This window comes from Geospiza fortis, unplaced genomic scaffold (assembly GCF_000277835.1).
Source record: "Geospiza fortis unplaced genomic scaffold, GeoFor_1.0 scaffold84, whole genome shotgun sequence".
Taxonomy (NCBI): domain Eukaryota; kingdom Metazoa; phylum Chordata; class Aves; order Passeriformes; family Thraupidae; genus Geospiza; species Geospiza fortis.
Window position 1 is genome coordinate 3,557,242 of NW_005054363.1, and position 26,349 is coordinate 3,583,590.

Here is a 26,349-nt window from a genome sequence, read left to right on the forward strand (position 1 = left end):
ATGTCAATAACAAAGAAAAAAAGTATCTTGTACTTTGGAGGAGCACCATTCATCAGAATAACTGGAGGAACAACTTTCAGGGAAAAAAGTGGTGTCCAGTGTAACTCTAGTCATCATACACCATCATGGGAGCCCATTTAAAATTGTAAGTCTGGTCTGGAGATGGCAAAAGTGATTAACTGCTTACTGAAGGTGCCTATCCCAGGTACCTTAAAAGTAAATTAAATTAGATTTCTAATACTTATACAGCTAAAAACATATACTTGATGATATTGAAAGAAAAAGGAGTTAAGGCTAGATATTCAGCCTCAAGTCTGAAATTCCCTCTGCTCTGCATACTTGACTTTTCCAACTTTAACCCTATTTAGGCAGGTTTTAAATTTTATTTTATACACTGGATATTTGTCCCTTTTAAGGTTTTCGTGTAATCCAGCCTTTCAAAAACCTAAAATTGAAGGGTTTCTGTATACCATTTAAAAAAAAAATACTAACGTTTATTCAGAGAGCAGCCTGACATGTATAGAAATAATTAACAGAATTTTATGGGCAGCACCAAAGTTACAAAATTAAATTTCCATATGGCAAACATTACTATGTCACGTTTCATCTTTTTCTGCTGATTTCAAGGAAAAGTTATATTCAGTGACACAAGCAATTACATAATGCCAAATCTTTCCTGCATTGTGTATTCCACTATTTTTTTTAAATAACATTCCATAACTCACAGAATTGCAGACCTTCTCATTACTACAAGAAAATTTTTTACAAAGAATTTTTTCCCTATGTCTACAGGAAACTGTCAAAATATCTGTGCTAAAAAGATTTTCTCTTAAAAAAGAGAGGAACGATTAGAATGAAAGAACATATCTGCATGACGTATACAAAGATCAGCTCCATATTTTACTATATAATTGATTATATAATTAGGAAAATGTACCAAAGTAATTTTCTTTTTAATTTAACAAAATACCGTATTTTGGTATTTGGTCTAGCATGTTCTCTAATGATTTTATAACCTTTTTTGTATCTGCCACTTCTAATTTTATACTTGATAGTTTTTAGGTTCTATTTTAGAAAAAGCTTTAACACAGAGTTTTGCAATCATCAGAAATTTTATTCAGCTCACTAGCAGATTAAGTGGTGTTTTGCTTTCTTACAATGCTTACTCTATTAATTTTATGTTCTGAAAAATTCAAAACAGGAATAAAAGGATCCAATTTTGACTAAAATAAAGGCCACAACTCCAGAGCCAACATCTCCCTATCCAAAGGAACAGGGACCAAACAAAGAAACAGATGCAACATGTTTCTCACAATGTAATGGTACTCAAGGACACAGTCAAACCCTCAATTCAACAGGACAGGTAAGCATATTATCTGTGATTTCGTGAGCCATCTCAGTGACTCAAGAGGCTACATTGTACTTTGAGATAATCCTGTGGTTAAGTACATGTTGAATCAAGAACATGATGTATACTCAATCACCAGCATAAAATATTTATCATCAGTATTTTGCAAAGGCTGGGGAAAAAAAGGGTCTTTGAATCTGAGCATCAGGTCACAGAGAATTATTACTTCAGAAAGGGCCTGAGATACTGGAAGAGGTTGCCCAGAGAGGTGGTGGATGCCCCATCCCTGGAAACATGTGAGGTCAGGTTGGACAGGAGCTCTAAGCAACCTGATCTAGTTGAAGGAGTCCTTGCTCATTGCAGGGAGGTTGGACTAGATGACTGTTAAAGGTCCCTTCCAGCCCAAACTATTCCATGATTCTATGATTCTAGGGCAGCTTTAGGTCTGGCCCCATAAAAAAAAGACATTCTAGGGAAAGACAGAAGAGTGCAAAAGCTGATGAATCATCAGTGACCCAGGTCAGCCACAAGTGGCAATGCTCTTCTTAAATAGCACTCTTAAAGAGCCCCTCCGCTTTCCTGCTCTGTCACCTCCCTTTCCCACCCAACATACACAGTCACTCAGCTCCCTAAGTCAGACTGTAGCCAAATGTTACAAATTATGTAATCTCTGTCACAGTTAAAATTTGTATTTTTCATAATTCTTACTACGTTTGTTTCCTCAATTTGCCTTAGTGCATTGTGCTGGACTGCTTTTATTCTATTAAGTCCATTTTATATCTACTAATGTCAACTAAAATAAAACATAAGCAATGAAACAACAGGCCTACATCATGCCTGCACAGGTGAACTCACCCTGGCTGTGTGTCGTCAGTCACACAATGGTATGTAAAAGTTCCAAACATCTGCACACCCAGGATCCCATACAGGAGAAGAAAGAACAGAAGGAAAATTGAAACGCTCCATATTTGCTCTCCAGAACGCCTGGCAAAAAGATAAACAGGTCACTGAAAGTACAGGCAATGCGAAGCCTCATCTGAAAAGAATCTATAGAATAGAAAATATGCTCATGCAAAGAGAGCGGTATTTCATCCTGCAGAACATTTCTCCTTAAAACTGTTCTCTCACTCAGTGAACAAATAGAAAAGGGGGCTGTGATTTTTTTCTAAGTCCCTAGGTCAGGGTAATTAAACCAGGTGAAAACTGCAAAGGGTGGAAAAAACACCCAAATAAAATGTGTAAAATATGGTTTTTGTAAAGTAGTATTTAAAGACTCATACAGACAAGATATGGTAATAAAATAAGCTTGACACCGAATAAAGACCAAAAACTCTTCCACATTACCATGACATGGTTTTTGCCATTACATGCTGTACCAAGCACACTTACATATGTTTCTTTGCCTGTCTGTATGCACACCAATATAAGCACGCTAGTAACTGGAATGGTCAGGGCATATGCTCATGTAATGTTATTTACAAACATTACCCTACTAAGGGTATTCACTTTGACTATTAAATGGCCATATTCATGGAACAGAATTTACTGCCATTGGTTGAAAATTGCTGGCTACATTTATTAGCAAAAATACTTAAAAATTTATTTAAACATTTGAAATTTCTGATTGTTTTCTAAAAAACTTAATGGTTCCTTAAATATAGAAAATAGCAAGAATTTTTTAGCCAGAACTAAAACTCAGGAGAAAACCGCCCATTAAGCATGAAGGGTCATTGATTGACTACACAGTCAGTCTTTTAAGTCAAAACTTAAATAAGCTCTGTTATTTTTCAGACAACAGCCTTACTTACTTCAAGATATTTGTTATCCTAGTTCTTGGCAGCTCAAAACGAAAATATATTCGGAATGCTCGAATCATAATGAGTGGTCGTGGAATCCGTAACATGCCCCAAGGTGACATTTGGTCAACTATTTCAGCTATTTCAAACACCTACAAAGAAAAGAATCAACAGTTTGTCTTGAAGACCCTGTCCTGCATCTGTGTTCACTTCCAGAGCTTTTAAAAGTATTAATACTATACATGCTTTTTATTTTAATTTTCAAATTTTGATTACTTTACAGTTTATTTCTACCACACTTATTAGAAAGAAAAGTATTTCTAAATACTTTAATTCACTTCTAAGTTACCTTAATGAAAATCACACAATATACTCTGCCCATGTTCATAATGTTTGAGTCTCAAACAACTCAAGAAGACTGTGCAAGCTCGTGCCAGCTGCCTGTTTCTGTGCCAGTCCTACTCCACACGTTTCCCCCAGCATTGTTGGAAGTATTAATATAGTTCCAATATGAAAATCAGTATCTGTTAACATTGTACAGCAGTAAGGGTTTTACTGTGATATAAAAGCAGATGTACACAGACTGCCTGTAAGTTGCAACATGTTTATAAATTCTCCATTTAATTCCGAGTGCATGACAAAGTTGTACATCATCTCCTAGACTCCACTTACAATAGAAATTTCAGCCAAGGCACAGGACAGGGAATCATTTCTTCAATACACTGACAGGTTATGCATTCAATAAAGAGTATTTAGCTGAATGATTGGGTGAAAATATCTTGTTTTAATCCTTGTCTCTCACTCTCAGACAGTAACTGCTTGATTTAATGTTTGCTCAAAGTACTAAGAAAATGGAGAGGGAACCTGGCAATGCATAAACTGGGTAATGTACAGTTCTTATCTGTAACAATCAACCTTCATTCTGCATGTGTACAAGATGTACCAAAGTCTCCCCTGTGTAAAAAGCAGAAAATTTACACAATGTGTGTTAAATTTGTCGGAGATTTTATAAGTGCCTAACAGCAATCACTACAGAACTTTTACAATCCTTATGTTATTGTAAGCTCAATGTCACAGTTTTCAATCTGTTCTTACCCAGAAAACCTGCTACAGTTAAGGACTGATTGATTTGCAGGACCAAATTTCCCCTATACCTTAAGGCTGCAATTTTTTTGAAGAAGTCCAAGTTCCTTGCTTTATAAAAAAATATCAAACTGCTTCCACATGTTTTGGTTTTTTTTCCATTGTGCTTTAACACGAGTTTTGGAAAATGGTTTGTTAGGTATGAATGATACTGCATGAAACCACTCCACTCACTGTATCATTACAACTACAGTTGTAGTTGTATCATTGTTGTATCTAGTTGTATCATTACAACTACAGAATGGCAAACATCTACCACTAGAATAATTCTCCCTTTAGGTGCCCGAGCTAGTCACCATGGCACCCTACTAGACTCACTGGAAGGAAATGAGCACAACTGTCATGTGGAGTAAGAGAGAAATGTCTCTCTGAAGATCCTCTTTCTCCTTCTGACTGCACAGGGGTTATGTTAACAAACTTCAGATCAAACAAGAAAAAATAATCAAGATAAATTCTACTACTAATATACATATGCGGCAATGTGCAATTATGAATGTGTTGAATTCAGGATGGTTTTTTAAAACAATTTGATCCATGTACAAGTCTACTCCCACAATTCACATTTATTTGATTGTGCCATGTATTTTTCACAATTAAGGAACTAATCATTGTTAAAGGAAGTGAAATGATTACCTGTAAAACCAGTGACACCCAAAGACAAAAGACCATGAATCCATCAAACACACACCAACGATCCTTTACATAGGAGCTATCACCCTACAAGAAAGGAAAGCTAAGAGGTTAATTTTTGTTTATTGTCAGAATTTAAAAACATCATAAGTAAGAGCTCTTGGAAGAGCTCTTTAAAAGTGCACAGATCTTCCTGTGCATTTTTTAAAAGGCCACTTTTCAAAGACTCCAAAAGCCTAGTATCTGGATCAGAATATACTGGAAACATATATACACACTGTGTGGGTGAATAAATACTAACTTCATTCTTGCATGATATTTCTAAGTTTGTGTCAAAAAAACCTTACAAAAACTGCTGTAAATCAAAAATCACATAAAAAATGAACACTGGACTTACTTTTCCATTGTATTTTTCATTATAAAATATGGAAGATCAGGAAGATCAGTGTAAAATGCTGGCAATCTTGCATTGTGCTATTCAACTATTTCAGTACTGTTGAACAGCTTCAATTAAATCAGTATCATTTTACTTTCATTTCTTCATAAGTTTTCAATCATGTTCCATGCTCTGGAAAAGCCTTGCTATTTCAAAAACACTTGACAGTAACTGCTGTAACATCAGAACATGGTTTTGGTGACAGTCCAATCCAGAGATCACTCCTAAAAGGCATGGAGAATTCTGCATCCAACCTCAGTTTCCTTTATTCTGCCCTATTCTCAACCTCTGTTCCAGTCTGCACGTTTCAATATCCTCATGTTCCACACCATTCCTGACAACATGCAACACAGGCCCTCTACTGCAAACTATAAAAACACTTCTTTGTTGGGCTGCTAATGCCTGACACTTCACTTCAAACACTGAACTTAAAAATATTTACAATTATTAGATAGATTATGGCTGAATGTTAGATAGCTTTGTGCACCTCGTGGAGCATAGAGGAAGTTGGGGAACAAATGCATGTAGAGAGATGAAGCTTGTTAAAAGGGAGACGAGACAAAAATAGACCTAAGGAAGATGGATATCCCATTCATGTAGAAACACATGCAGAGAAAATGACAGAGCATCTCAGGGCACAAAATCACACCTTTTTAAATAAAGTTTCCCACAGCAGATTTAATACAGCCTTCCCTGTCTTACACACTCTTTGGATCCTCTAAGTGATCTTCCAGGTGTAAATGGCAATGTTTGACATCCACGTTTCACAGCTATAACTGGGGAAAAATTATTGTCATTTCTGAAGAATCTTGAGCCATTGCTGGACTCTGGCCTCATATGTGAGTCCTGGCTTTATAAACATTTTTCTTTATCTCAGTTATAGTCATTTCAATTTTTTTTTAAGTCTCAGCATTATCATTGATTCTAAAAGCACAGACAAGATGTTTTGTTTTAATCTAATATTTTCAGTGACATGCACTATCCTAAAAGTGATTTATTATTTCTTGCAGTAGGTGACAGCATGATATATTGTGTAAATAGAGACAAAATACATTTTAAAAATTTACTTCAGCTGCAAAAATTCTTCAGAATAGAAGTGAACTGTTAGGGAATCGGGAAAATACAGTAACTGATTTTCAAACCAGAAGCAGAGAACAGAGAACTTTGGCACTATTTTCAGACAAAGATTTTCTAACACATAAGGATGCTGAAGTTCTCAATTCAAGAACTATGAGGAGGAAGACTGCAAATCAGGGAAGCAACAAAACAGAAACTTTTGAATCGTAATTCTAGCCCATCATTCCTGAAGAAAGGAGACTTAGTTCCCCACATAAACTCTGAGCTAATCAGTAACTCTTCACTCAGGGCTCAGAGAACTCAGCTATTTAGCGGTTATGTTCAGTACCTGTGAAGCAGAAACATGTTATTTCTCCACAGAGATCAGCTACTCGCACTCTTAATCTCTTTCTCTGGAACAAATCTCCAATGAGATTTGCATCAACATGCTACTTGAGTCCTTCAATTGTGGCTCTGAACAAAAATGCTGATTGGTCTTTCTCTTGCTGAAGAACTCCTTGAAAATTACTTTTCTCCTCTTAAGCACCCTTTGTCTAAACAAAAAGTCTTCCCTGAGTTTTGCTGTGCAGATCTGAGCATGAACTTAGGCAGGAGTTCCTACATTCACCCTCCTCTGAATAACCCGCCAAGTTCTCCCTGAAAGCCAAATCTTTTTTTAGAAACTGCTTTTTCTCTCCACAATAGATGTGGTATGATTGAAGCAGCTTTGCTGTTTTCTCTTTACAAAGGAAGATGTCATGACCCCTTCCAGTCTTATCTGTTAGGCTGCTGCAGCAGCTCACTGCTCTCGCTGTCACACCCAGCCTGCTTCCATCACTACACCCTCCCAGTAAGGGCAGCTTTCAGCATCACCCACAGAAACTCAGCACACCTGAATTACATCTGGAGAAACTACTCCTTTTAGGGGAGCTCCTGGCTCTTTCCACTTTGATGTAGAGAGGCTTTGGCTAAGTCCTATTAATGTCATTTGCTGTTTGTCTGGCAGTGGATGTGGTGGGGAATCTTTAATGCTTTTATATTATGTATTGACAGGTGGATGTCAGTTGCTGTTTTAAGGCAGAACCACATTCTGCTTAATGCAAAAATCAGAATATAGGTGCTACTGCCATGAAAAATCTAATTCTGGCTAAACACAGGTTAGAACTTTTTATTAATAGCAATGAACAGTGAGTTTCATTCACATTTGAAAAACATCTTTAGGCTGAAATACCACACTCATGGTCAATGATAGCTCTTAGACTTGGAAAGGAATATAAATAAATTACATTTAAATACCTCTGGTGACATTGCACCTAAAATAGCTCAAGTATTGCAATGTGTCAACCCCACAACATTTTCCATTGTATCTGCTGAAATCTGAGAATTATTGATGAAGTTTCATTTAGCATTTTTTTTCTGAATGCACTATTCCAGAATATGAAGGATTAGTACTGTAGACAAGAAGCCTTGTACAGAGACTAATCAAAACCTCTTAAAGTCATTAAAGTTGCCGACTTCCTACTGCCCACAGTGGATAGTGGATTCTTGATGTGCACAGCAAGTCCTGAAAACTTCTCCAGCAACACAATTTACAGCCTATCTAGACAACAAAATTTGCCACTCCTCCAAAATAAAGCACTGCAAGGTGCCGGAAGATTCACTTTCCCAACTGTGCTGAGCACATTAAAGATAAAATGCCTATTGCCAATATTAGGTGCCCTGAACAATCATTATACAAGTTCATAGGGGAAAAAAAAATTAAGACCTAACACATTGAAAATGTGAGTCAGTACAAAATACAGACAGAACCACATACAGAACTAATAACACTTGGGGCAGTCACTCCATGAGAGCCATTACAATTTAACTCATATGAGAAAGGAAGACTAGACAGACTGCAATTTTTTAATAAACACTTATTTCATTATCAACCTTGCTGAAAACAAAATCTCTATTAAATTAATCCCCAAACTGCATAAAGCAATCTGCTGGTCTGCTAATTTTCTGAAGTGATTTCAGTATCTCAGTGGTAAGGTAGACAGCTTAGCTAGATGATAACACAGACATCCCCAAGGTCATTTCTGCCCTGCTTGTCTCTTAACACCTCAGGAACACCTTGGGGTGAATAGCAAGTCCCTGCAAATCAACAGCCTCCTCAGCCTCCTTGCTTGCCTTCAGGAATTTTTGTTTCCCTCTCATTCCTGACTACAAGCTGTTCTCTCAACCCTTCCCTCCTGTCTCTTTCCAGCTGACTCTGTCTGAAAGCCAAATAAAAGAAATAATATGACTGAAAGCTAAAAAAAAGAAGTAATATGATATTTGCCCTGAATAATCAGATTTACCATCATTTGGAAATGAGTCCTGCAGTGCTGGATCTCTCATTAGAACCCTAGTCTCCCACTTCTCCTCACAGTCTGACAAACAGGATAGCTGAAAGAATGCAGAGAGACCAGCAAGCTCAGTAACTATTAGCTACTATGCCATTTGGTCATGATCACTGGATCCTGCATGTAGTGGTAGTGGTAAACAAAGCACAACATCAACTCTGGTACACTCTTCAGATCATCCTGTGGGCTACTTTGTAAAGCATTACAAACAAGCATTAAGGTGTAGAGGCTGACATTTATGGAGATTTTAGAAGCAACAAAAAAAGAACAGGATAAAATAGAAGGAATAGAGGGAATAAGAGTTTGAGAGTGGGTTTTTTTTTCCTCCAGATGCTGTGCTAATTATTACAGAAAAAGCAAGCTAGAAGAGAGAGCACAGCTGAGTTAGGGAAACCAACCTTCCCTCCCCCACTCTCTGACTCCACAAAAACACTGCTGGGCACAGAGGTTTGAGTGGGACACAAAATTAAATCAGAGCTCAAGGGAGCACCTTGCCTAACCTCTCTCTCTCCTTGCATATGCAGATACATATGTACTCACAGAGGGTATGTATCTCCTACCTGGTCACAGACTATGCATACATTCCTTACATTTTTGGTTCAGCTTCAAACTTTTCCTATTTACTTAAAAACCTGTATTTATAGCCTGCTTAGTAGCAGAACAATATGGACAATCCAGTCCAGCCCCCAACCTGACCAACACTTTCAATATTTTACTACACAGTAAAGACAATGAAGAAATATGGCCTAATCAAGAAGGAAAATTGCATCTGACTGTTCTCAATTCTCCTTTTCCATCTCTCAAAATAAAACTATATCACTAGTGTCCTCACTTGTCAAACAAAGGTTGGGAAAAAAGGGCAGGAAACAAAAGCAATTGTGAATTGCTTAGTTAGGACCATTTTAATAACTAAAGAAAAACTGAAATATTTTAAATGGGTGGTTCACCTCCAAGTTCATCCTCTACAACAGTGATAGGATCACTTCAAAATAACCCAAAATATATTTACTTTAAAACTCTGTATTGGGGGGAAAAAAGAAACAATGTATGTATGTGGGAATGACACAACTTCTCATTTTCTGCATGTCTTCTTTATGATCAAGTATCTTCATTCAGAAAGAAGGAACTTATATAAAATATACTCACATAACAGCAACTGACTTGAAACAGCCAATGGAATCACAATTTCTGTGTAAAAATTAACTCTGAATGGCTACAAGTATAATATCATAACTTTATAATCACTGAACTAAACAAGTTCAATTTGTAACTGCTCATGCATTGTACTGAACTGCTCCACCATCAGATGTTTTAAGTAACACATTCCATAATACATAATTTATCTTTTTCCTAATAGATAATGTAATATTGAGAGTAATCTTATTTTCTATCCTAGAAAAAAATGAAAAAAATCATTAGATGCTACAGCACAAATCCCAAAAATACTCCATTTTTAATTAATGCAATGAAACACAGCTCTTGCTAGTCCTTTGGGTAAGAGAATGATGCCACACATGCTACAGACAAAAACATAGTTTCAATTGATTATTACAAAAAATCCTATTATCACTAAAGAACCACTACTTCATCCTTTGCAAACATTACAAAAATTGATTTTGAACTGAATTTGTTGAGATTTTCAGATTGTTTTAGGAAACACCAATAAAGATACAAGGCTAAAGAACTATTCACTAAAGAACAGTTTCAAACCTGTTTTTAAGGCAGACTAGATTATTTTTAATATATGTAATTAACTATACTAAATTTAGTATTTCATGTTTCATATCATGCTGGGTGGATATTAAACTAAAGTGTTCACATTTCATATGTTCTTCTTAACAGAAAAAAAAAACAAACAAAAAAACTGTAAAGGAAGAAACAATTCTGGCTGTGAAGCAAAACTCAAGACTTTCAGATGGACAAACAAGGAACATTTTACTTGCTAATAATCCTGTAATAATCCCAGTGTTTTCTGTAAAAAAAAATGGGGTGGGGGAATTAGTAATAGTTAAAAACCAGTGTTTTACACCAAAACTGTTAAGTTAAACAAACAACCCTCACAAAACAAACAAAAAGAAGACCATGCAAACCCCCCCAAACCCAAACCCAAACCAGGGACAAGCACAAAAGTGTTACCCAATTCACTTCATCAAGTACTAAAGTATGGAAGTGAATAACTATTTCCACAATACAGTGGAAAGGAATGCCACAACAAACCACCTGTGTCACCCACAAAATTTTAGAGCACCTCAGTTCAACCCAGTGTCAAGTACTTTGGATTGTCCACTACTGAGAGCCTCCGGGCACACTCTTCATATCTAGCCCATAGAGAAGAGATGCTAATGCCCAGCAGAAATATGGCTCCTAAACCCTTGAGCTAGGGAGTTTTGCTGCTGTATTGTATGGCTGCTCTCTTGATACACCACCTTATCACTGCAGCTGGGTGCCAACATGCCCTGCAGAGATTTTTTGGGTTACTGCACTGAAAGTCTGCATTTCATTTCCCTCTCCATCTGCTCATTAGCCATCTGTATTCAGTGCCCCAGGTATTGCCTTACTAGCTGATTTGGCTTCCCTGGACATCTCAAGGGTTCAGCAAATCTAAAAGTGGCTGATCAGGAGGATTAATAGGACTCCCCTACATGGTACAGCACTCACTGTTTCCAGGAAGTGCACAGAAAAAAAATCTCCATTGTGAGAGCAGTCAAACACCCTATCATGTTGCCCAGAGAAATGTCAGCATGTTTTTTGCTAGAAATATTTAAGACTCAATTTCACAGAACCCTGACTAATGAACTCTGAGCCCTTCTCTGAGCAAGAGATTCGTCCAGACCATCTCTTCAGGTTCCTTCCAACCCAGACTATTCCCTAGTTGTGGACATCTAAGCCAATCTCCTCCAAATGTCAGTTTTTTGGGGTTAACTCCAGTTCTACATCTAGTTCCACAAGCATGGACATCTGCTCATTCTTGGAAGTACTCTGCAGTCTCAGAGAGGTGATGTGAAATAAACACTTCTGTGCTTCATTCAGCAGTATTCTGCCCTCTCCTAGCTCCAGTGTTTATGGTGGAAGCAATAGGCAGATTGGGATCCAAATGTTTCAAGGTGAAAGCTTTTAATTTGCAGTATCAAATATTGCCTAGAGGCTGAACAGGAAGTTTTGATAGGCAAACAGTCTCATCTAACATGACAAAACTTTGATTTATGATTGACATTCAAAGCTTTAATTCAACAAAAAAAAAAAAACAAACACAATGATGAGGATTGGAATATATAAGAAGGAGGCACTTTCCAGAAAGAAGATTATATCATTTGGTAATTGGCACTATAAAATGCTGAAGAATACTTTTTTTTTACTACAGAGACCAGGAAAAGTTTATTGAAACAAAAATCCTAGTATAGCTGTAAGAAATCCATATTTATATTAATGGTGGAAAACACAATACCATGAAATCCAATTTTACATTTGGCTTACTCCCTTAAAAATCCTGCACAAATTTCATCATTTTCATGAAAATACAGCTGCACAGAAATGCTCTTATTCCTTTCAACCGGGATTTGGATGGCATTAAGATTTGTTTATCTTCATGTCTTTCTTGATCCTCTCAAATTAAGAGAGAGGACAACATGGGAGAAAAATAAAATAAAATAGAATTTTTTTAGTTATAGCAGACATTCTTGAAAATGCAAATTTCAATGCAGAAAGGCACATTAGGAATTAATTTCTCTCTCTTGCTACCTGAAAACATGTTATCCAGTATGTTGGTTTCACTTCTTTCCCAATATATGTATCATTTTACTTTGACATGAAGTAATGCATTTAAAATATCCCTCAATAAAGCTGTTTTCATGAACAATAACAAGAAAGTAATCCTTGAAAGTGCTATTGGAGATGGAAAAAATAACATTACCAAAAAGTAAAGTTTCGTTCATCTAATTGGTCTGTATATTTCTAGCTACATTATGAAATTCAGTAAAATTCAGATATTCTTAGTAACTTTTAGGTTAAATTTTGATCATCAATGGTAAGTCACTAAGTATTTTATAATATGGACACATAATTCAATCCATGCCCTGGAATAATTTCTCACAAAAAACTTCCATGACCCCTTGACCAGTTAGAATAAATACCATTTTTATTTTAGAAATACTGCTTATGTACTTTCACCAAGTAATTTAAATGCATTTGATTTTCTAATGTGTTAATGCAAAAATGGTGCAAAAAGCCCTACTGTGTAATATGAGTCATTACTTTCCTGTAATAAACACTCCAATAAACCAGACACAAGTAACCATAGAAACAGGTGCGTATATTCCAGTGCCATGGTCTCTAACCTTCCCTGGCCCACAGGCAGTAACACTCAACTAGAAGCATGCTTCAGGCAACTTCCAATTTCTTTTCCTCATGATAATCAGTTTTAATTTCTTTAATTTCCTGTGACTGGAAACAGCAGCAGAGTATTTTATGAGCAACACAATCCCAGTAGCCCGGGAACAGATGTCCTTACGACGGTTGTAGACACTTAGCAATGCAGCAACAAACACAGGAAAAAGGTGAGACAGAAGAATCAACTTTTGTAGGCTCTCATATTCAAATAATGGATATTAATACTTGTTATATGAAATAATATTTAAAACTAACAATCACAGCTCCAACACTAAAATATTCCAGTATTAAGTTTTAAAACAATTTTAAATAACCTATTATTTGCCAACACAGGATAACATGGGACCTGCACTACACATCTAGATTTCCAACAACATTATAGACAGTACAAAATTCCATTTTTTAATATACATACATATATGTGTGTATTTTAATATACATCTGTTTTTGAAAATAATTTGTAACAAGGATAAGTAGTTTTCATCTTATAATCGCAAAGCATAGGATAAAACAGAAACTCAAATCTTATGACAAATGGTCTTTTTTGTGTTTGCTCTGTGAGCTTTTTATGACCCCAGGTAAGTAGTTTTCTCATTCTATTTTTTCCCCTATACTCGTTTAGTCAAAGCATCCCAAGATTTTCTTATCCTTGCCACTGATTCCACTGGTTATGTCCCTACCCTCAAGGTCAAGGTTCTCACTTTTGTTTGTGATTTGCACATCCTGAGACGGAGCTTTCAGCAGAGATATCATAAGCACATCAGACCACATTATTGCTGGATGACAGGAGCCACATATTCTGTTTTACTATCCAACCCTTAAAACGAACACAACTTCCTTATCCTTAACTCATTTATAAACTATGGGTATACAGCATTTCTAAAGTCATGGAGTAAAATTATTTCAAAATTTCAATCTTCTATTTACAGTCTGTAATGCAACAGAAACACCCTTGACAAAGTTAGCAAAAGCTGGTAAGCCAGTTGACAGTGTTTTACCATTATCCTATTAATATTTCCATCACTTATCAGAAAGATTAAACTAATTCTGTAATTTCTCCATTCTTGTTAGATAAAAATGGCATGTTAATTAAAACTACTGAAAAGAACGCAAAACAGAAACTTGTCATAAAGTGCAGTAAACATCAGATCTGTAACAGACAACTCAAGACAAACTTATGAATTAGGATGATTATGGAGGAAATCAATTTAAGCATAAATGAGTTAATGCCATAAATGTGAAAAAATAATTTAGCATCACATTGTGTGTATATTTTCTGTAGTCCCCACCTTTCCACTGACAATAAATATGAATTAGAGAAATTGCTGACTGGGAGATACCTACAGGTGAGGTGTTAGCCTGTGTGCTTTAAGCTTCCCTTTCTATCAATGGGAAAAAACCTCAGATAAATTATCCTCTGAAAGAGCCTACTTTAGACACAAACAGCTAATTTCAGACCACTGCAGTCCCTCAAGTTAGTGCTGATTAATATTATTTTTCTTTTACTATTTTAAGTCAAAAAATCTACTTTTTGCAAGCTCCATCCTCAATTCTCTCCTCTTGAGCAGACAGACAGCAACTACAGCAACCAAAGCACCTATGAGAAAAACAATGAAGAAATGATGAGGAAAATGTTCTCTCTGAATTGGACAAATGCTGCCTGGAAAAACCCAACATACTGGAAGCCACTGATTTCAGTTAAACAAGTATTTTGTTGGTTTTAGTACTAGATAGAAGCAAGGTAAAGCGCTCCCATCTATTTGAGACTGTTTTGGTAGCAGAAGAAGCTTAGTTACAGTTCCTGTCTGAATTCATCAAGAATGCAGAAAGCTAATGGTGTAACCATTCACTTCTGCCCCTTGCAGGAGTTCTGCAGTCAGTGAAGAGCACACAGTGCTACTGAAACGAGACTCTGACAAATCCACTCACAACTACTTCAGTTAGTACAAAAGTTTTGCTGTAAATGTAATTGATTTAACAATGGGGAAAATGTTAAGGACCCATTACTTAAGACTTTTTGCAATCCTATTTGTTAGCTGACATGTGTCACAACTGCACAGTAAAAAATAGGATATTTCTGTTAAATTCAGTGCAGTGCTTGTGTTGTATAAAAAAACATTCTCATTTTCAGCATTGATTGTCAAAGAGGCTTTTTTAACAGATGGGAGAAAGAACTCTTGCTTTTTTTTTTTTAGCCATGTAACTCTCTTAATGGAGGATAGGAAAAACCATGCCTTCTTTGCACAACATGATTTCAGTGTAGGTTCTCTCATACCATCCTGACAGTGATTAGAAGCTGCAAGAGGGATGCAGTCTAATGAAGAAAATTTCATATACCCTAACAGTGTCTATGGAATGAAACTATATGCACTCATCTTTCATTCCCTAAGGGTTGAATTATCATCTGAGACAAGTGTTACTTTGTTCCTTTTTGTTAGAGTCTTTGGCACATTTTCCTCTTTGGTTATTTTATTATACATAATGCCACCAGTGCAACTGTGTCTAATATAAGCAATTTACCTGGAATATTTCTCCCCAGACACAAACTGAAAATAAATACTTCTAATAAATGTAAAAGATACCTTTAAAGTAAGGTATCCTTACCTTGGTCATACCCATGTGAGATGACCTTCAGAAGATGCATTACTAGAAAATAATGAAGGTAATTTTTTCCTTCTACTGATTAAAAGAAATAAAGACCTTCTGTCACAGGTTAGGATGCCCTATTCCTTTGAGAAGTCTGATGCTCATCTAACAACACATCTGTTTTAGGCTTGAGAGTTATCCTTTATTTCTTCAATTCCACCCCAGCTCCTTTTTCAAGGGAGGTATAATTTATGAAAATTTCCTTGAATCAGAAAACAGACTGTATGTCAAGCACATACAGTCATGCTCTGAAATGACAAAGGAGTGGGCACATCAATGTGAACTTTGATTCTGAGGGACCATAAGACTTGTCAGTTAAGTTCCAGGTTGACTCATGAACTATTTTGACAGACCCAAAGAGTAATTCCTTCATGGAGCTCTCAGAAGCCTGCCAGTCAATCACTAAGTCATGCAGTAGACATAAACTGCATGTAATTTGGAAAGTACTTTAAATTTTATTGATGATAAAATGAAGGAGATTGATCTACTTTCATTTGACAGTCAATACTTCCTTAACGCAGCTGATTCTTGCAAAGCTCTTTCTGACCAAGGCGCATGAAACATGACAGGAATCAGAAACAAAGAGTCACTGAACCCTGTTTACATTCTGGGAACTAAAGAGCATGAGAATAAATCCAGGATAAATTGAAGGAAATGGAATTCTGAACTGAAAAGATCATGAAAATACCAATGTCAAATTTAATTCAGTAAGATTTAAATATGCATTTGCAACTATGCAACTATCTTTAACTATTAAATTTTTATTACATTTACTATCCCAAGTCATCATTCTTCAATAAAGAATTTTTTAAATTCAATATAGATTATTGTTTAGAATGCAAGCATAAGAATATGTCCTAAGAAACAAACTGACTTGCTCTAATTCTGTCTCCGTCTCGCATAAAACTTCACAAACAAACCACTGCAAATTCTTACTGCTTGTACTTAACAATGAAGACAAACATTAGGCGACTGTCCTAGAACATTGTTTTCAATGATATTTCAACCAGTAAGAAATTACAGCCTGAATTTAATTTTTCAGATACAAGTTTCAAAGTAAAGACAGATGTATTAATAGCATTAGTTCACTTGTTCATGACATGTGTCAGTAGCTGCACAGGCAGCCCAAAGTTTCGACAGATTTTACAAGCACAGCAACAATAACCCAAAGAAAACATGAGTGATAAAAGACACAATACCACTGAAAGATTTTACTTTAACTTTTCTGGGATAAGAAAACTTTTGAAGGGAGGCATTGGTTTCTTTTGTCACTTAGTTAACACATGGAAAAGGGAAACTTTCTACACTCAAAAGGCTAGCAGTTTCAGAAACTACTTTTCTTTTCTAAAATGCCCTAGAAACCAAAGGAAGTGTGTTTTTCATATGTCCTCAGAGGGTGCTAATTAGACATTTTCAAAATCTTCCTAGCTCAGCTATACTTACATTGTTATTAATTGGGACTTAAGTGGATGGTGCCTAGCTTCTCCATAAGTTAGGTTTCTTGCTGGACTATAATTTTGCATTAATCATGGTTCAAAGGTTTTTTTAGCATTTCAATTCCTCAAGCATTTATGGAAATACTGATTCACTGTAAAGTTCAGTACAATCATATTGCAATGCATTCATTGATACTACACTCACTAAAATACTTGAATTCATATAAATTAGAACATTGCAGTAAAAAGTTGCCTTATATAAAGATGTTTCATATACAAACATCTTTAATAAATGCTAATAGGTTTCTAAACAGTGCCTTATTTACTTCATTTGCACTATCTTTGGCAGTGCATGGATCAATATGCTCTTGGCAAAATTATAATATTAAACTAGTATTTTCCCTAGAAACAATAATCCAAAGAATAAATCAAATAATTCACTAAAAAATATTATTCATTGGACAGCATTGAAAGAAAAATTGAAAATTTTGATTAAACATTACCAGAAATATTTTTTGCATAAGGTTGGTCAAGTATTGGAATTGGCTGTTTAAAGAGCTTGTGGAATTCTCATCCTTGGAGGAGTCTGAGATTCATCTGGACAACCCAAGCCAAGGGCAACATTATCTAACTGGACCTGCTTTGGGCAGCAGGTCAGACCACATGACCTCTGGAGGTCCCTTACATCTAAATTGTTCTTAGGCAATTCCCCAAATGGCGCCAAAGAAGGCACTTAATTTCAGTGTAATCATATCCACTGATGAATGCTACAAGACATTAAGTTTTATTTATTGTTAAAATAACAATAAATGCAGCCATTTTCTACTTAAACTCTCTTTGCGTAACAGTGGTTATATCTAATCTATTTTACTGTACTTTTATCTAATAAATGAAGAGAAAAATGTCAGTGCACAAAAGAAATTATCTGTGTTGTTATCAATACATTTATAACATGAATTGAGGCAATGGGAGCAACTCCAGACAGCTATCAATTCCGTGTGCCCAGACTCATCAGACATGCTTCAAAGACAAGCTCATCATACAACAATCAGAGACCAGTTCCTCCTGTGCAGAGCAACTAAGGACTCTAGGTCTGTCTAGCTCAGAGAACAGGAGGCTGAGGGGTAACCTCATTGCTCTCTACAGCTTCCTGAAGGGGGGAAGTGGAGAATGAGGTGCTGATTTCTCTGGTACCTTGTGACAGGATGCATGGAAATGGTTCAAAGCTGTGTCACGGAAGGTTCAGACTGGTAATTAGGAAGCATTTCATAAAGAGGGTGGTTAAACACTGGAACAGACTTCCTAGAGAGATGGTTGATGCCCAAACCCTGTGCTTAAGAGGTATTTGGACAGTGTACTTAGCAAAATACTTTAAGTTTTGATCAGCCCTGAATTGGTCAGGCAGTAGAACTAGATTATGATTGTAGTTCCCTTCCAATGGTCCCTTCAAATTATTCTAGTCTAGTGTAGTCTAGTCTATCACAGAATCACAGAATAAGCTGAGTTGGAAGGGAACCATAATGATCACTGAGTCCAATTCCCAGCCCTGTCACACCATGTGCCTGAGAACACTGTCCACATTCCTCTTGAACTCTGTCAGGCTGGTGCTGGTGACCACTTCCCTGGGGAGCCTGTTCCAGTGCCCAAACACCCTCTGGGTGGTAATATCCAACCTAAGCCACCCCTGACACAACTTCAGGCCATTCCCTCTGTCACTGGTTACTGGTTACCAGAGAGAAGACATTTGTGTCTGCCCCTTCTCTTCCTTTCATGAAGAAGTTGTAGACGGCAGTGAGGTCTCCCCTCTGTCTCCTCTCCTCCAGGCTGAACAGACCAAGTACCCTCAGCCACTCCTCATAAGTCCGCCCCTCAAGGCCCTTCATCATCTTTGTTGCACTCCTTTGGACACTCTGATAGTTTAATATCTTTCTTATAATGTAGCACTCAAAACTGCTGACTCATATTCAGCTTTCTGTAGACCAGGACACCCAGGTCTCTTTCCACGGCACTGCCTTCCAGCATCTCATTCCCAGTCTGTACTGTACATCCAGGATTGGCCCATCCCAGGTGCAGAATCCAGCACTTTACCTTGCTGAGCTTCATATGGGTTGTGATTGCACAGCCCCTGATTTAGTTGAGGCCTCTCTGCAGGCCCTCCCTCCCCTCAAGGGAGACATCAGCTCCTCCCACTTTTGTAGTGTCTGTGAACTTGCTCAGTATCTCTTCCAGTCTTGTGTCCAACTCATTAATGAAAGACGTTGAAGACCACAGAGCTGAGGAACCCTGTGGAACCCCACTAGTCATAGGTCACCTGTCTGATGTCACCCCATTCACTGTAACCCTGTGTGCCCAACTAATGAGCCAGATGCTCACCCATCACATGCTCTGTTTGTCCAGTTGTGTGCTGGACATTTTGTCTACAGGAATCCTGTGAGAGACAGGATTTACTGAAATCCAAAAAGATTACATCCACTGGCTTCCCTTGATCAGCTAGGTAGGTTACATTCTCATAAAAGGAAATCAGATTTGATAAGCAGGACTTTCCCCTCACTAAGCTGTGATCACATTGTCTTTCAGGTGTTTTTCAATACCTCCCAGAAAAATCTTCTCCATAACTTTACCAGACACTCAAGTAAGCCTGAAAGGCATGTAGTTTCTGGGATGCTCCTTCTTGCCCTTGCTGAAAATCAGGACAACATTTGCCAGCTTCCAGTCAGCTGGGACATCTCCAGATTCCCAAGACCACTCAAAAATCATCATGAGAGGTTTTTTGGTGACATCATCAGCTCTTTGAGGATTCTTTGCTATATCCATCAGGCTTCATAGATTTGTAGAGATCCAGCTGCAGCAACAGATCCTGAACATTTTCAGGGACAACTGGGAGATGATCATTCTGATAGTCATGGTCTCCACTTCAGAGGCTGAGATGCCCTTGGTCTATCATCCATGTTGAACACAGAGGCAAAGAGTGTGTTAAACACCTCTGCCTTGCCCATGTCCCTGTTTGTGAGGTGACCATTCTCATCCTGTTAAAGGCTGATGTTATCCTACACTTCCTATTGCTATTAATATACTTGAAAAAACTCTTTTTATTGTCTCTCACAGTTCTGGCAGGTTTAACTCCAGCTGATCTTTGGCACATTAATTTTCTCCCAACAGTGACAAGCAGTGTCTTCACATCTTCCCATGTCACCTGACCTTGCTTCCACTGGTCATACACCTTTCTTTTTTTTTTTGCTTTATTTCCAAGAGATTACTTTGTTCAGCCAAGTCTGCTTGACTTCTGACATTTGGGAATTGCCTGGTCCTGTTTCATAAGGACATGATGTTTAAAAAGTGACCAGAACTGATGGACCCCAGCACCTGCAAAAAAACATTTTCCCTGGGGACCTCACTTACTAATTCCCTGAACAGCCTAAAGTCTGCTCTTCTCATGTCCAGAGATGAGGTTTTGCTGTTGTTTTTCCTTTTGTCAACGGAGATTTTAAACTCTTGCCAAGACAGCTGCTGATCTCTATTTCATTCATCAGATCAATTCTGTTGACAAGCAGTAGATCAAGAAGAGCATCCTTTTGAGTCAGCTCTCTTAGGACCTGTTCCATAAAGCTGTCATCCAGGTTTTTTAAGAAGGTTGTACGAGCTATGTGATGCTCCCAGGTAATTCCTGGCAAGTTCAAGTCCCCAATAAGGACAATAGCAATCCTTAATATTCTTTTCTCAAAAACCCACAAATTCAAACAACCCAGTAAAGACAACAGGCTATGCAGCAGCATATCTTTCATAGACTCTAGGTGTTCACTGTGAGTGAAATTGGTATTTGCATATTCAAAAGATCAGAAATCAAGCCTTGTACAAAAGTCACACTGTTGGCCACCCCTCTCTCTGCATTAATACCTACATTTCCTTTTTTCTGCAAAGGCTGTTCTGGTTGTAATAATAACTTTTTATTCCCACACTGTTCAAATGTTCACGATGGTCACTAATTCCCTAAACATAATACTGTGTCCATGTCTTCACTTTCTTCATGGACATCTCTGAACAAAAGAGCTCAGGCAGCAGCAAGAAACAGCGCTTCACAAAGGATTACACTGGCTTCACACAACCCATGATGACTTTCTCAGAATCATCTTATTTCAGTAACTTTCTAAATATTAATATTGACAATTAACTTTTACTATTAATATTCATTAAGTGTGATGATACAATAGCTCAGTTTTTCTGATTTTGCTATCTGCAAACTCAGAAAAAATTAAGATCTTAAGTACGGGTATCTCTGGAGTCACCAGACATTTAAGGAGTTAAAGGCAAGGATAACATAACACACATTATCTATTATGTGCAATAGTGCCATAATTGCTTTGTCAGTAAGGTATGCAAGTGGATTTTATACATGAAAGCCGAATTTGTATCTTTTTGCAGAAGACTAGAAACAATCAGTAAAATAATGGTACCAAATAATGATTATTAAAATATTCTGCAATTTTGCAGCCTCCAATCCACTTACACAAATTAGCCCAGCAACAGCAGCAGTCATATGATAAGAGAAGTATTTTGTTTACCAACATGGACTATATCAAGGTAAAAAATTCAAACCAAGATCACAGTAAAACTCCTGTTCTTATTTAGGTAAACATACAACAACACATTCAGCCACATGAAACGAAAATCAAAATTCTAAGTCCATATATGGACCAAGAGACATTTACAAAATATTCTTGCTAATGTGTATGTAGCTTATTTTTCCTTTAATTCTTTCTACTAATAAAATGAAACTATCTGTTTTCTTAATAGGAAACCTTTACTATGAATGCTTGCATTACATTTTGAGGGGATTAAATACGCAGTAAAGCTACATCTTTATCCATCTTTTCAGTTTATACACCATGGTGTTGCCTGCAGTTAAAAACAATCATAACAAGAAGAGCTGGCAAGTTAAAAAACAAATACCAAATGTCATTAGCATATATTCAGATCACTGGAAGCACACAGAGAATACTGTTTAAATGCTTACCTTAACTATCCCACGGATATGCATTTTTGCTATCATCTCTGCAGTGTAAAGAAACATCAACAGAGTATCAAGAGCAAATGTCACATACTGGAGAGGCGGATAATGCTCGAAGGTTTTTGGAGTGTTCATACACACAGAAATAACACTGATGATGGCACAAATTCGTAGTAAAGAGTGCACCCACTGAAGAAAAAAATAAAAACAAACAAAACTCAAACAGGAGATATTACAAGATTGCTTTGATGTTCAAAAAATCCTCAAATATTTAGTTTCCATATCTTATCCTGGAAGTCTTTTGTAAACCCACGTCTGTGTCCTTTAACATCACAATCCATATATAAAAAGTCTTCAACCAAAAATAAGCACTCCTAAATTACTTATACATATATAGACATGCATATACTTTTATTAGTTAGTTAGTGAGGTTGTGTAAGTCAGAAAACATGGATTAAGAGCCAAGAAACTGAGAATAAGAATTCTATCATTTCTACTTTGAGGCACTTGTAATTCAATTTCTTTTCAAATGACAACCCATCAAGTTTATGGGTAGACAATAGGTAGAATTAGTTGAAGTTGGGAGGATGGATTAAATAAAATATTGGTGGAAAATTTCAGTTCAACACTTAAGAAGAAATTATTTTTAAATCTGTTCACAACTCAGAAAAAAATAAATGGGAGTCACAGGACTCAAAGCATCCTTCTGATTATGAAAATAATGAATATAAAAAGAATAAATACAAAAGAGACTATGTCACAGACAGCTACTTCTTTCAGGATTCACTTTTGTTCCAATCATGTTTTGTTGGTATAGGAGAACAGTTCATTTCTATTACTAATTAGGACAGTCCCACTCCTCATTGCCAGTCAGAGAAGGACAAGTAACTAAAAAGCGGAACGTATCAATATGGAGGTTTAGGGTTGGATTTTTTCCTTTTAAATCAAAATATGACTGAAATATCTTGAAGTCAGGTGAGTACAATGAATCATAGTTAATGAGGTCATACCTATTGTAACAAAAATGAAAAGATACTCCAGCAAGAAAAAGATCTTTAAACAAAAAAACTTGAAGTATATTTATCAAAATTTTTCATCTGGGGAAAAATTCTAGACTAATTTACAGTGTACCTCAGACCTTTTGATATCCAAAAGACAGCTACCTAATTTAATACTCACTGCTCACTCAAATCTAATGATATCTGATATGAATTGAATAGTTCTATTAATCATTTAGAAGCAGAGTGCACCTTATGAATGATCTCCAAAAGCCCTTTAACATCCACTTTGTTTTGAACCTTGTTTCAACTGAAACAATTAACATAAGTAAAGTATTAAAGTGTGGCTGATACAAAACTAGTTCTCTAACATGGTAAAGTGCCAGCATTACAAACACTAAGCAATATACAAGTAGTCCATCAGCATGACAAAAAAAAATTATTCCATGAGAACCTTGTGCATTGTGTGATGAGAAATGTCGGTAAACACCCATCATATATTTATCTGCAATGACATTTTGAGTTTATTACAACAGCCAAAACAAACATTCTACTTAAATAACTGACAAGACAACACCCATATATTAATTCATGCTAAATAGTTTTAGGTGTTAAAACTCAGGGGCAAAGCTGAGGAGATCTGGCATCCTTGCTACAAATGAGATGATGGTTTTCTTAAATGAGTGCAATGCTAACAACAGGTATTATTTCAGAATATTTTACTTCCTGCTTTTAAAAAGTAAAAAACTATACACTAAGAGAAATGTGAAAATGTCTTCTCTGCAAAACCAGAAATTATTCACAATATTGGAATCCCGAATGCATGCTCACTCCTGAATAAATAATTCATTCATAACAAATATATTTACATGGTAAAGATATTTTCTTAATACTGTACAGTCTATTAATAATTCCACTCCTAATGAAATTTTCCCCAGTTTCAAGTTGCCAGACGCTTTTACACTTCTCTTTTTCTCAAAACAGGTTTTAGGTTAAATGGTATGAGAAAAGCGAGAGCTGTATTTCAAAATAAACAACAAAAATAACAACAGTTTCATATTCATAAATGTTTTAAAAGTAGAGATTTGAAAATCAAAAGTGCTTATTGATGGCTACTACTCGAGCAACGAAATCCTCCTTTTAATATCCTTTCCAAAAGCTAATTTTTTATGAACTTGTAATTTCAACGAACATGTTAGGAACCAGAAACCTTGAAAGGATGGCTGTTTTAAAAGAATCAATCAGACGAACTGGTTGGAAAATACTGCTTGATCATCCCATAATTTTGGAATAGCCAAAAGAAACTCTTCTGTTTAGTCTTTGATGTTTTTCAAAAATGTAACTGGTACACGAGCAACTATAGTTCAAAACTTTTTTCCGACTAATATCTAATTCAGAATTTTTGTGGAAGTCATATTTCAACAATTCAACGTACATTTCACTTAAAATTAGTAATTACAGAAAGAGATACCTACTGGTTTGTTAATCCATAGAATATCTGCATTGTCTGACAAAGATTCATCAGGACCAAAATCTGTAACTGGCTGGGCTTCCACCCTTGAACTCTGTTTCCTTTTTAGCATCCTGAAGTTAACTTCTCTTATCTATAATCATGAAACCTCCTTGGTGAAAAAAAGACAGAAAACATTAATCCACTTCAGCAGTTTTACAAAGCATTTTAAACTGTTTTATAAATAACCTAAAGCATATTGTTTTCATGAACACTTCTTTTGTACTTACTGACTAATACGATATTGATTTTATTAAATATAAATCACTGACATGACACTCGTTAGTTTACCAAAAAATTACACAAAGGTATGCAACACAAACAATTACCAGAAATTTAGCAACACTGACAGAGAATTTGTTCTGAAAATATGCAAAGAATCTGTTCTGAAAATATGCAAAGAATTCTATTGCTGTGAACTTCAACCCAGAGTAAACATTGGATGAATTTGACCTGGAGCCATTTAATTAAATGGTGACATTTCCATTTATTACACTCGGCTAAGATAAATCCCAACATGCCAAAGGCAAATGGGTAATGTTAAGCAGCCAGTAGATGTTAATGTTATTCACTGAAATCAGAAGAGCCTTTTTGCTATTAACATTATTATTCTAATAAGTATTTTCTAAAGTATTTTTCTAATACTTTTTTTGATGTTAACAATTATCTATCCAACAACCAGAAAGCTGTCTGTCTGTGATGAAAACATGTTGTTTCCACAAGGTCAGGCTGTGTCTGGACATTCCTGCATGAGTGGCACTGACTGAGCCTTCTGTATGCTCAGCCATGTGAGCCACAGCTAAGGGACACGCCATGAGAGCTGTAAGGTTGAGTTAGATCTTAGTATTGACTTTCCCACAGACAGTTCATGGATCCCAGAGTCTAAACAAATCCAAGCAGATGAGGAAGATACACTCTCCTGAGAAGTAACTGCCTGCCCTTGAAATACAATTCTATTATTCATGAACTACAACCCCTAATAGACTTTTTTTTTCCCAGCAAACTAGGGAGAGGAAGACAGCAAGATCTTGGGACCTTGTTCTGGACCTTTACGTTGGACCAACTGTTTGCAGGTGACACTGCCCTGTGAACCAAAGTTTGTCAAAACTAGTTTAAGATAGAATCATAGAATGGTTTGAGTTCAAAGAACCTTTAAAGATAATCTAACCCAACTCCCCTGTCATGGGCAGGGATATCTTTTACTAGATCAGGTTGCTGAAAGCCCTGTCCATTTTTCAATGATAGGGCTACCACAACTTCTCTGAACAGCCTGTTTGTACGTCTCACCACTTCCATTGTAAAGAATTTTTTCCTTATGTCTACCCTGAATCTTCCCTTTTCCAATTTAACTCTGTTGCTCCTTTGTCCTGTCACTACAAGCTCTGGTAATTACAGCCACAAGTGTCACAATGACACATTCTCTAACATGAATGCAGGAAACACTGTGCTTGATTAGCTGGAGGCAATAGTGCACTGCAGAAGTGCCCATGCACTTGGTCTCAGCTGGCCTTTTCAATCCCATGGGCTGCTGCTTCATGTCCAAACATTATGCTTGCATCCTTTTCTGTCTCT

The 26,349-nt window shown here is 36.5% G+C and overlaps 1 protein-coding gene across 1 annotated transcript in view; it reads right to left on the minus strand.

Annotated features, from left to right (window-relative positions):
- Positions 1 to 24,882, minus strand: part of NALCN (sodium leak channel, non-selective) — a 217,477-nt gene extending 192,595 nt beyond the window's left edge. The window contains exons 1-5 of the mRNA XM_005424146.3: positions 24,743 to 24,882; positions 22,276 to 22,458; positions 4,921 to 5,004; positions 3,157 to 3,296; positions 2,204 to 2,332 (exon numbers count right to left, since the gene is read on the minus strand). Coding sequence (XP_005424203.1) covers positions 2,204 to 2,332; positions 3,157 to 3,296; positions 4,921 to 5,004; positions 22,276 to 22,458; positions 24,743 to 24,850 — 644 coding nt within the window. The 5' untranslated portion in view covers positions 24,851 to 24,882. The remainder of the gene's footprint in view (positions 1 to 2,203; positions 2,333 to 3,156; positions 3,297 to 4,920; positions 5,005 to 22,275; positions 22,459 to 24,742) is intronic.
- Positions 24,883 to 26,349: the final 1,467 nt, after the last annotated feature.